The following is a 13,287-nucleotide window of genomic DNA, read 5'->3' as shown; positions in this document are numbered from 1 at the left end:
ATATATATATATATATATATATATATATATATATATATATATATATAAAACGGTTCTTTTACAGTACAACTTCTTAGCCATGGAGAGTGAGAAAATAGTTTGGCCAGCCTTTGCCAAACTCAGAACACAGAATTCTGCAAAATAACAGTTTTCACAGGGCTATGCAAAAAAATATGTTCTCCATACACCAACAGGCTGAGGGCAAAAATTGCAGCAAATACGTCCAGGATAAAGACACTGTATAACAAACATCCTAGACAGCGCAGTGCTATAGACTCTCTGAATGCTATCCACCTAAAGGAATAGATTTGTAAAACTTCAATCTATATTAATTCAAGTAAATATTTCAAAAGTTATGCATATTGGCCTTAAGCATATAAAAACCCATTCTAAAACATCTACACAAAGCCAAATTTGTGGTTTCTTTTACGTTTTCTTTACAAGCGTGAAGACTGTGTTTGCCCCAAGGAAATTAGGAAAATAGCCTCAGATGAGGCACCTGTGGTTTGGAGGAAACCTCACTGAGCCAGAGCTTTCCCGACTGGCAACAATGGCAAAGTTATTCAGAGCAACCCTTCCACTGAAAACTAAAAACGGTGGCTAAGATAGTTTTAAAATATTTTTAAAGCAAAAATAAATTGACTAGATGCTAAACAATTATGAGTACAAATGTGAAAGAAAAATGGAGACCCAGAAAAATGAGAACGAAAGTTGCACCGACCAGCATTGTTTTTGTCTGGCTAATCTGAACTTTAATCTGTACCACCTCACCGGGAAAGGGAAAGAGAACCCAAGAGAGGATTCTCCCTATAATAACTTGGGACCAAAGGCTATACCCTAAGGGTGAATCAGAAAGAACCAGGCCTTGCATGGTCTGGCAGCACAAGGTCACATCACTTAGGTAGTCTGGGAACTTCCTATTTTACACTCAGGTACAGATCATCCAGACTGCTAATGCCTCCAGGCAACACTCAGAAGCAAACACAATTCCACCCTAGAAGGTGATTTCATCCTGTATCTCAAATAATTCATATATAAATGCGCAACACACACATATCACACACATATACACATCCACATACATCCAGACACATGACAATCATCACCACACAAAGATAACCACACACACACAAATAAAAAAGACCAACATGAGGGAGAACCAGAAGACACAGCACAAAACAGAGAGACCCACAAATAGTTCAGCTACTAGAACTGTCAGACATAGACTGTAAAATGACCATGCAAACTATGGCTAAAGGAAGGACTGAAAGGCAAGCTGCAAATAGCATCAGGCAACAGGAAAGTCTAAGCTATCAACAATGGATAGTTAGATTTGAAAAAGAATCTATTAGAATCACTAGTGATAAAAATACAAAAATGAAAATAAGAACCAAATGGTTTGACAGAAGATTAGATGCAACTGATGAAAGAATTTTGAACAAACTCAGAATAAAGCATAGAGAAACAACAAAAACATATGACATAGAGAAGAGGGCAGTTTCAAGAATATAAGTGAAATCAGGACATTTTCAGCTGAAAGAGTTCTCCATCAGTGAACACACTCTAAGGGAAATTCTAAGTTAAGCAAAAGTATAATAATCCCAAACAGAATGTCTGAGGTAAAAAATACTACTACTAAAAGGCCAAAAGTGGTGAAGTCGAATTGTTAACTGATTATATAGAACAATAAAAATGAGCCATTAGGTTCACAAAAACAATTGAAGAAATACACAACGGTAGGCAGAGGGAGAAGTAGGCCCCGCACTGAGCAGGGAGCCCGATGTGGGACTTGATCCCAGGACCCTGGGATCATGACCTGAACCGAAGGCAGCTGCTTAACCGACTGAGCTACCCAGGTGTCCCTGATTTGAGGAGCTTTAAAAAGAAAAAATAGATTTAAAATTAGCTAAAAGAGTAAATTGTATGTTAAGTGCTTTTACCACAAAAAGAAAACAAATCAATATAAAAAAAATAATAAAGAGAACAGGAGAAAATTTTTGGAGGTAATAGACAGACTTATATTCTTCATTGTGGTGATGGCTTTATGGTGTAGACTTATCTCCAAAGTCATTAAGCTGTATGCATTAAATAGCTACAGCTTTTTAATGTCAATTTTAACTCAAAAAAGAGATTTAAAAAAAGAAGTAGAAATGTGAGTCAAATGTCCTATGTCTGTAATGTAATCTAAGGGAACTGGAAAGCCAAGGCTGGTTTGAGAGCTGAACTGAGTTATACTGAATTTTCTGCATAACTGCCTCAAAATGAGCTGATGGGCACCAAAGAGATCGATTTTACTTTTTCCTCCTACTATTTCTTTCTGGTATAAAGAAAGGAGTTGAATATGAGGAATATAACAGGGATGTCTTGAGTTCATAAATTATCCTTGATACACACTGAGAACAAGACTAAGTTATAATTATTACATACAGGTTATTTCTATAGGATCATGATAGACATACATGTATTTCCCCATATACCTACTTTTTTGGTCATTTAAATGAAACTACATTTTTTAAACGTGAATTCTGAAGTTTATTTAAATCAGCCAAATGGTTGCTGGATTTACTAGCCCACATGCAGTTAAGAAAGAATCAAAAGAGAAAATGGTGGGGGAAAAAAAACGAGAAAATGGTGGAACAGTTTAAGTCAGTAAAAATATAATACTGCACATGTGTTCATTAATTATATCTATAAAGCCCAAATATTTAAAATGTCTTCACATTCTTTGGTTCCTCCTCTTTTGAAATCAGTCCCATTCAACAATATTTACCAACATATTAATTAGAGGCTTAATAAAGAATGAGTTTGAGTCAAATGCAACAAAGTTTACTGGTTCTCTTGACTTTCTAGCTCTGTGACTATGGCCAAGTTACTTAATTGCTCTATAAAATAGAATCAATGACATTCACTTTAGACAAATAGAATTAATATATTGGGGCGCCTGGGTGGTTCATTCGGTTAAGCATCCGACTCTTGATTTCAGCTCAGGTCGTGATCTCAGGCTCGTGAGGTCAGGCTCCACACTCAGCGTGAAGTCTGTTTGAGATTCTCTCTCTCCTTCTGCCTCTGCCCCGCCACCCCCAGCCCAAAAAATAAATAAGTAGAATTTATATATATATATTTACAAATCATAATTGCTACAGGCATTATTGTTTTATTTTGATTGAGTCATCCTATTAACCCTGTCTCCCTAATTCATTTACTTACGCTAGTTTAAATGAAAACTTAAAGTAGTCTTGAACTGAGACTCATATGGAAAGTGCCTATCACAGCACTCCGCATACAGCATGTGCTCAAAAAATTTAAAACTATAAATATTTATTACTTGCAAATAAAGGAATTATGGTAGATGTTTCCTTAATTTCATAGACTTTCACCATTAGACCCCATAACAATGAGAGATTCCTATTTATCTAACATTCAAATTTTTTTCCCCATTTCAGAGTTATTCTGGGAGTGGTCTTTTTACACGAGACATTCATCACCCCTCTGATCCATCACCACCTGTGTACTAATATCCACAATGAGCACAAACCACCTTGAGAATTATAAAGGACTTGTAAAAAGGGCTACAAGAGGCTTGTAAAGAAGTCACAGAAAGAATATTACTATTGGGAGTTACTTGGATATTATATAATTGGCTAGTTATTTTGGTGGTAGACCTCAAAAGACAGTTGGACAGATTTTTTTTCCCTATCAAATTAAAAGGTATTTGGAGCTTTTTATATAGATAGGCTTACCTTCTACCAGTGGTCCCTACTTTTAATTATACAATAATCATTCCACAATGCAAGGAATCTCCCAAGACAATACAATATATAAGCCACTGAAACCGAAGCCAACAAAGATGACAAAAGAAGTAAAATTTCAATTCAAATACAGCCATTCTAGCCTCAGAAGGTTGCAAACTCATAAATGTAGAGATTGAAAATTAAAATGCCACCTTAGTAATACTGAAAACTGACATTGTGAAGAAAAATATTAGTAAAAAAGTCATTGTTTTCAGTATAGCCTGATTTTCAGCTGCATCTCCAACATTTTTTGTCTCTCTTCTAAATTGGAACTGAGGTAAAGTCAGGATGACAAATGCAGCTCTGACAAACAATATGGGGAGAAGACTAAAGAGACAGGGCCGCTTGGAAGGCCGCATGCTGCAGCTTCTGGGTATCGGAGGAGGAGACGCATGCCGCGGGAGGAAAGGAGAAGCTGGAGAGGCCAGCCACCAGCACTTCTTCCAGACATAACTATTTCCAGTGATGTAAATTCCTTCCTTCCTTCCTTCCTTCATTCATTCAACACATTTTTGTGGGGCATTCCCTGTGAATAATTTACTGTTTGAGGCATCACAATAATGGTCTTTAGGTGAACAAGACAGGTAAGTTTCTGTGTATCATAATTATGTTACTTTTTTGTTGTTGTTTTTGTAGTACTCATTCTTTCTTCACTTGATCAGTCAATATTCATCACACATATTATGTCTGTGTATAAAGCTCAGGAATAGACAACATTCATTACAAACAATCTACACAAAAACATCTTTGTCAACTAGATCAAAGGTCATCATTTGTAAACAGGGAGGAAATTTTTTAAAAAGGCAAGAGTAAATAATGAGTTCTAAATTGCTATCCATTGATCCATTCAGCTAACACAGATAAGGTACCTGTAACGTGTAAGGAGATGTGCTAGGTGCCAGAAGACATGCAAATGGATTGAGGCAGAAAGAGGGCAACCATTTTCCAGGTCCTCTCCATTCTCCTATGATTAAATCCACCCATTCTTAAATTACACTGTACTGGGGGCTTTATCTTGCCCCTCCTCTTGCCTGTCAGCAAGCTACTTAACATCTCCTCCAAGCCTCAACTTCCCCATCTACTTAGTGGAGTGATTAGTGAAGCTAATCATAATAGTACCTTTTTTTGTTTTGTTTTGTTTTTTATTAGGTTGTCACAGGACTCAGATAACCCATACAGATCATTTTAATACCATGCCTGATATAATAATAGCTAGCCATCACTGAGTGCTTACCATTACTACTATCCCTCTGCTTCTGCTAATCTTGCACATTTCTTCCTCTTCAGACCTACTGCTACCATCCTAATTCAGACTATTTTACTAATCAAAGTTTTAAAAAAATTTTTTTTTAAAGGTGAGAGGATTTTTTTTTTTAAAGATTTTATTTTATTTATTTATTTGAGAGAGAGAATGAGAGAGAGAGAGAGCATGAGAGGGGGGAGGGTCAGAGGGAGAAGCAGACTCCCCGCTGAGCAGGGAGCCCGATGCGGGACTCGATCCTGGGACTCCAGGATCATGACCTGAGCCGAAGGCAGTCGCTTAACCAACTGAGCCACCCAGGCGCCCAGTTTTAAAAAAATTTTAACCACCAAGCCAGTCAAACAGAAAAATGGGCTCTTCCCAGTACACGACATACAACTTTCTGCCTTTGAACCTCTGCTTATACGTATTCCTGTGACCAGCATTCCCTGCTCTTGATCTAACTGGGTAAAAATCCAATTTATCTTTCAGGATCCAGCTCAAATACCTTCACAGGGCCTTCCCTGCTATGGTACTCACTATTTTTTCCCCATAAGCCAGGTTTATTCTATACACCAATACTATTTATGTTCCAACATTTTCAGTTCCCAGTTAAATGCATGTTATGAAGAAAGATGAGGGCATATAAAAAGTTTGCATTTTTTCCTCCAAAAAATAATCATTGCTTAAGACTATAGGCATCGCTTTGTTATCTGAGTGAAGAGCAAGTCGCTGAATCTACTCCTCAAAATCCTAAAAATGTCATAACCCTGAATTGGGTCACTGAATTGGAAAAGTATCTATGCTGTAAAAAACACAAGATAGAAACAAGAAATTAGAATTTTGTACGAAGACATATACAATGTTTTAAGAATGAAGAAAAGCTTTTCTTACTTTTCTTTTCTACTGCCCAGTTGGCGAGCTGTATATTGATCCCCATAGTCAACTAGCACCAGTTGTCGAGAAAAGACATTTACTTTGTTGCCTATAAATAAATCTTCCAAGTGAAGATCATCATATTTGGTTCGCTTTAAAAAGGTGCGGTGATTTTTTACATCATGCTGGAACCAAAACCAACAACACAATAAGACATATAATTATCAATAGACAATGTTAATCATACTATAAATTAGAAATGATTCTTAATTCTGCTTTATTAAACATAGCTTACATTGTTTCATTTTTGTTACAAATACAAATCATAATTTCTTTTATAACTTCTGTATTTCCTAGTCCAATCTAGTAATAACACAAAAACTTATTACAAATTTAATACTTTAAAAACCAGGAATAAAAAGATTTATTGCTAAATCATTTCAGCAAATTAGTGCTTATGAAATCCCAGAAAAATTCCAAATTTCTGCTTTCTTGCCTACACAGAGTGCCAATACCAAAGAGATCTACCTGTAAAATGGTTGCCAATAAAGAGACAAAAAAAAAATAAGTGGGACTCTCTTAACCTGATTGTCTTCAATTTGACTTGTTGTAGAGATAACAGCTTTCAATAATGGTGACATATTTAGGACCATGATAATCTTTATCTATAACATTCACTTATTGACTATTGCTTAATCTAAAACATGAATAATCCCACTTCAGTTTTCCAACCAAAAAATATTAATTACTATTTGACATTAAAGATAAAGGCACAAAGTTATCTTCTTGTACTGGAATTATAATACCAAAAAAAGAATTCCCATTAAAAAAAAGAAAAAACATACATATGTATATAATGTATTTTCAAGAGCAACTATATAGAAGGCAATCCTACTCTTCTCCCTATTCCCATCTTCACTCCCTTTGCTAACTTTTAAGGAAAAAAAAAAGGCTCATTTACCATTTCAACAGATCCATCCCCTGGGTAAAATAAAAGTTCATAACGTCGAAAAAGTGAAGCATTTGGATCATACCACTCTGCAATGAAAACGAATCTTTCACCATGATTCTGCAAAGAAAGAAGAATTTTAACATTAACATATAAAATATAAGCATTCTTGTATAAATCATATAAATTGAAAGCAAGACTTACCAAATATTTGTAACAAATAAATCTGTTACTATTTATTATGCTGCTTTCAACAATATATTACTTATCAACATATCCTCAAATATTTCTTTCTACTTTCTGATTAAATATCCTTAGTTAGCTCAAAGATGACTTATAAACTGCTTAATACTTTATAACCATCCAATCATCCTGAGTAAATTAACAATTTTTTAGAACATGAGCTCCTGATCTGTCTACTGTAATAATTCAGCCTTCTGAAAGCAAATTTAGATATAAACAGACAATAAACTGTTATGAGAAAAAAACTGAGAGGCTAGCTCTCAATTAAAGTTTTAACTTTCCTAAACTTAAGAATCCAGCAGTATTAGAATACCGTCATCATTAAAGTGATAGTAAACATCTTTTTTCTCCTTAGTAATTTCACATGATAGTATGTTTTTATAGAAATTGCAGAATGTGTTAGTCTAGGTCCTCCAAGAAGCAGACACCACGACAGGATTAAACTTGAAAGAATTCTATTCCTGTAAGGGAAACTCCTATAAGAGAAAATGGGAAGAGATTCAGACAATAAGACAAATCAGACCCGAAGGAAGGAGAGTGAGAGAGAGAGAAGAAAGCCATAATCCTGAATCGCTGTATAATCTAAGGAAGGATCAGCAAGACCAGCAGGCAGTACTAGAGCCAGTGAGCCTTCAAGAGTTCCTTGATTTCCGGGGACCAGCCTGCTTTAGTCTCCCTGCTCCTCTCAGGCGCCGGCTAGAAGCAGCCCTTGGGAAGCATATCTTTTTTTTTTTTTTTAATTTTATTTATTTATTTGAGCGAGAGAGAGAGTATGAGCAAGGAGGAGAGGCAGAGGGAGAGGAAGCAGACTCCCCACTGAGCAGGGATCCGACGTGGTGCTCGATCCCAGGATCCTGGGATCATGACCTGAGCCGAAGGCAGACGCTTAACTGACTGAGGCACCCAGGCACCCCAGGGAAACATGTCTTAAGTGCAAAAGCAGCAGAGGATTTCAGAGCACAGTAGCTGGGGCCCTTGGTTACTGAAGCCCCTTCTAGCTGGAGGTCTGTAAGGTGCATTTTTATGATGCCTATTGCACAGGATAAAATGAAAAAAATAAGTCAAAGATTGATCTTCTTTCCTTGATTATTCAGCAGGACTTCCAATCATATATGTTGTTAAAAATATCTTGGCCCCAAAGGTCCTTCGTTACAATAAGCAAAGGAGGACATATAGGACATATAAGGAAGAAAGGAATTTAGAGGAGTTTTGTTCCCAATTCTAAATTTAACACCTGATTCTTTAGTTAGGGTATATGGATAGGATCCTTTTATGTCAATAATTCGCTTATAAATTCTTATGGTAGAAGTTGTATGTCTAGTTATGTTTATGATTATACTCATAAACTGTACTGTAGATAGTTTTAAGACACTATTTTATTTTTCCCACAATCATCCAAAAATACACATTTAAATAATGCTTATTAGTCAAGAGAAAATAAAGGTGAACTAAGAAACATACTACAACATTTGTGAAGGCCTTTCTTCACACATTTTTTTTTCACGTCCTTACAAATACAGCTTTTTAAGGTTTAGGCTTTACCATGCATTTGAGTATTATAGTCCACTTTTAATATAAAATTGGAAATATTAGCTTATTAAAATTTTTACTGTCTATATTAAAATATTCATTCACTTAAAGACATCATTGAAATATTGCCTTCGCTGAAATAAATAAAACTATAAAATGGAAGAAATGACCACATATCTAACTGAAGGTAAAAGGGTATGATAGTGAGGTAAATGAAAAACCAATGAAACTTGGCACTTCCATTCATCCAGGTAGCCTAACCACAAAACTAACCAATCACACTCCTTAATTCTGAGACAGGTAATAGGATTTTGCACAATACACAATACAGAAAAGAAAATAAATGGAGGAACTACGGTTTCTGGCTGACAAAGTAGCTTACAGCAAACCAAGGCAAGAACAATTAGAAAACTGGGATATGAAAAAAAAAGTCTGTCTGAGACCCTGGAGAGCCTCTAGGGCAGCCAGGGTTTGATGATCCCAGATCTAGTAAGGCAGGAAGCTTCCTGAGGTAGCCCAATCTTCTTTGTGCTGCTTTTACCTGAGTACATGCGTTGAGTCTTAAGTCAACCTGGACAAGAGACTGAGAACCTTAAGAAGCTGCCAAGAGGCAGAGGAGGTCATGGAGCTTTTGCCAATTTCACAGAGATATGAAGACAAAAACTGGACTCTGGGGCTGCCAAAGCAGCCAAGGTTTGAGGGACAAAGATCCTGGAGAGAAGGACATTATAGAAAAGTGAGTTCAAACCTGTGCTTGTTCTGTGGAAATTTCAGTAGCCTCACAGCATGGAGAGAGAAAAATGAGAGTCCAAACCCACTAAAGAGGAGATCTCTGGTATCTGCTCTAACCTTTTTGTTGTAATTCCTGGAGCATTACACTCTAGGAGCACGGGTAAACCGAAGGGTAAACTGACCCTTACAAAGTTTTCAAGTTTTCTGTTCACTCAACCCTTAGTCCTTGACCATACTGAGGTGACATTCCCCCATTTTAGCTCCCTGACTCTCCAGAAACTCAACTTCAGTAATAAGACTACCAGATATACCAAGAAAGAAAACCAAAAGAAAAAACAGACAATAAAAAGAGATCCACGAATAGCCTACTTATTATCTGGCAAAGGCTTCAAAATAACAAACATGGTATAAAAAAATATATCAAGATGAAGAATTTCACCAGAGAGCCAGCATCTATTTTTTTTAAGTGGAAATTTAAGAACTAAAAATAACTCTAACATAGCATTCTCTAACTAGCAAAAAAATTCCCTCCAAAAGATAAAGGTGAAATAAAGACATTTCTAGATAAGCAAAAAGAGAAAATGTATTACCAGGGTACCTGCATAAAGAAATTCTAAAGGCAGTTCCAAAGAAAAAAGGAAAATGATACCAGATAATACAAGGAGTTAAAGACAGGGTTGAAAAACAGTGGGTATCTGGGTAAATCTAAATAAATAATATGCATGCAATATAATAATAGTGTCTTATGAGATATAAAATATGTAGAATTGGGATGCATGTCAAAAAAATATAAAGGGTGTAAAAAGTAGACAGTGTTCTTCAAATTATGTGAAGCAAAGAAAATATCTCCTACATCAGTTGCTCAACCTGTTCTCAAATTCCAATGAATATTAGTGAACAAGAATCTCTTAAAATAGTAGATAAGCAAATCAGGGATGTTCTGTTCAGTTTTTCACTGTCTATTCTGTTAGAACGAATCTTCTCCCTCTCCTACTCCTCAGACAATGGGAAAGCATGTATCAGAATGTTTAACAAATCAGTGACATTCAAACTCTAAAAATTATTGTTATCATCATGATTAATGGTTGTCATTAATTTTTAGAGTACCAACTAAGTGACAGGCTCTTGACATGATCTCATTTCATTCTCACAACAGACAATGTAGGTAGTATCCCTATTTCATGGACAAGGACAGTAAAGCTCAAAAAATTTGAACACTGGTCCAAGGTTACACAGCCAAGAAATAAGTCAGAACTCAAACTTCAGTCCTTCAGATGTTTTGTCCCATTAAATAGCACTGCCTATGAAAAAATGATGCAAAAGTCACTATTAAAGAAAGTATCCATTCAATGGGTCTGATCCAATGATGAACTGAGTTATTTAACTATTCTCTCATGTAAAACTAAATAATTCTAAACAGGGTCAAGTTTTGTGGCCTATAACAACCATCTAGAAGAGAAATGGGTTATTATGAAATGCAATAAAAGAATCATCGTACTCCCTGTGACATCAACCATATTTAACAAATACTGTTTTTCAATTACATCCCAATTCCAAAATCCTAAAATATCAAGTCAGTGAAGTGTGTCCTTCTAAGATACCACCAGTGTGTAAAATACCAAAAAAATGTTATAAAGCAGATGTTATCTAGGAAATTAAAGAAATTATATCCTATGTTGCCCATAAGTTGCCGCTTTAAAATCAGTTTTCACTAAGGGGCGCCTGGGTGGCTCAGTTGGTTAAGTGACTGCCTTCGGCTCAGGTCATGATCCTGGACTCCCTGGATCGAGTCCCGCATCGGGCTCCCTGCTCGGCAGGGAGTCTGCTTCTCCCTCTGACCCTCCTCCCTCTCATGCTCTCTGTCTCTCATTCTCTCTCTCTCAAATAAATAAATAAAATCTTTTAAAAAAAAAAAATAAATAAAAAATAAATAAATAAAATCAGTTTTCACTGTGAGCATTAGTTATTCTAATGTAGTCATGAGCTCTAAAGAAAAATAATAAAAGCAATTCTTTTGTAAGGTAAAGGGGAAAAAAAGTCAACAGATAAGGTTACACTTTAATGGGAAAGGAATAAAGAATTGTGTTACCTTTAAAAATTCCCTCAGAACAACCACCTACTTAGATGTTGAAGGAAGAATTTGCAACACTACATGGCACTTAGCTAAATCTCTGATAAATAAGCATCACTCATAAAAAGAGACAGAAACTGTGTCCACAAGATTTCAAAAAATGCCTAAGCTCTTCGATCGGACCTCTTGGATTCTAACCTAGAGTTTCACAACAGCATCTACATACAAGGAAGAAAAATCCTTCATGCTCTCTTAAAAAATTAACCCATTCCTTCATTTATAACTGTGATTTATCTCAACAAGATTGTTTAAAACTACATTAAAATAGTAACAGAATTTCTATTTAGATGAAGAAACTAACTCTCAAGCAAGTACTGTTTCCTGAGAAAAGGCCAACTATGCGAGGTACAAATTGTATTCAAATGTGATTTAAACTTAACTTTCTGATTTATCTTTGCAGTAGAAGATTCCTTCTTCTGGTTCCTTCCTAGAGTCAAAAGATGTCTAGAGGTAGAGCGATGGTACCTCTTGACTTGGCAACAACACTGTGCCTCTGAATGTCCCATTCAGGCTGTCCTTTCACCTCGCTGCCTGATACACACACACCCACACCAGTACCCCTCCTAAACCAAAGTCACCTTTGAAATTTAAAAAAAAATTTTACTTTTCAGCTAAATCGAGCAAAGCCTAGCAAAGAATGTGATTCATTAAATTAATGAGATTCATTAAAATGGTAATGATGTCAAAACTGAAAATCATTTTGTTTGAACCCTTCATTTTATGGATACAGAAACTGAGGCCCAGTGAATATCTATGACTTCCATAAAGTCAGGAAGCTACACTTGCTGTGACTCAGCTATCTCCATAAGACCACACTTCCAGGGCTGACTCAAGAGGGAGAAACTAACACTGAAGCAGCACGAAAGGACACATCCATTTCCTGGCCGCAGATCTGACGAGAACGTCACTGACATGGTCACAGGGGCAGTGAAGGTCTCCACTTCCATCAGACGGAGGCTTATGCAGAGCATTCAAAGATCAAACTAGAGCACAAAGAGACTTTTTCTTAAAGTAGCCAAATCATTTTCCTTCCTCTGAACATTTGGAATATAATTTATACACAGTAAGAAAGAGGATCCCTCACACTCAAGCACACTTTGTTAACTAATCACTAATGTGCCATCTACTCTTTCTTTTTTTTTGGACATGTCCTTTTTTTTTTTTTTTAATATTGTAAGCAGCTATCTACACGATGAGGTTCAGGGCACACTACTCCCAAAATCTGGCACCTATGTATATTGAATATTTTAAGCTGAAGGAGTTGGAGAAAACAGCATAAGCAGGAAGGTCACTTTGACCTTTTCCCAAGCCTCTTCTTCTCTGAAACAGGTCATAAAACCCTCGTGTGAAAGATACCTTCCCAGAAGAAAGAAGCATCCTTATCTCTCAGGACAAAGGAACACAGGGAAAAAATCCCAACAAACAGGCCTTGCTAAGTTTCCTCCAGTTTACCACACTTACCTCATACTCCCTAGTCTGTCACATTCCTCCATGACTGTCCACTCTTCATTAAACCTAGCTAAAAATACTCAGGTCTGTTTCTCAAGGTCCCCATTTCTTTATGAAGGCTCCCATGTCACATTAAACTTCAATAAATTGGTATGCTTTGCTCCTATTAATCTTTGTCAGTTTTCAGACACAGCCAGGGACCCTCAGAGGGTCAAGGAAAACTTTTCCCTCCCCTACACATACTATAGCCACAAAGCAAAGAAGAAAGCCAATAACATGGAAGAGAAGCTTTCATATGCTGCACTGGGGGCGGGGAAGGGGTAGAAGGAGTGAATAGCCATATAGA

The 13,287-nt window shown here is 36.4% G+C and overlaps 1 protein-coding gene across 1 annotated transcript in view; it reads right to left on the bottom strand.

Moving 5' to 3' along the window:
• The window catches only part of NME7 (NME/NM23 family member 7), a 75,332-nt gene that overhangs the window by 22,029 nt on the left and 40,016 nt on the right, over positions 1-13,287 (bottom strand). The window contains exons 2-3 of the mRNA XM_044916195.1: positions 6,869-6,976; positions 5,926-6,092 (exon numbers count right to left, since the gene is read on the bottom strand). Of these exons, the coding sequence (XP_044772130.1) occupies positions 5,926-6,092; positions 6,869-6,976 (275 nt within the window). The remainder of the gene's footprint in view (positions 1-5,925; positions 6,093-6,868; positions 6,977-13,287) is intronic.

The sequence above is a fragment of the Neomonachus schauinslandi genome, chromosome 6 (assembly GCF_002201575.2).
Source record: "Neomonachus schauinslandi chromosome 6, ASM220157v2, whole genome shotgun sequence".
NCBI classification, from domain to species: domain Eukaryota; kingdom Metazoa; phylum Chordata; class Mammalia; order Carnivora; family Phocidae; genus Neomonachus; species Neomonachus schauinslandi.
Note: the sequence above shows the minus strand (reverse complement) of the source record. Positions and strands in the feature narration are given on the sequence as shown.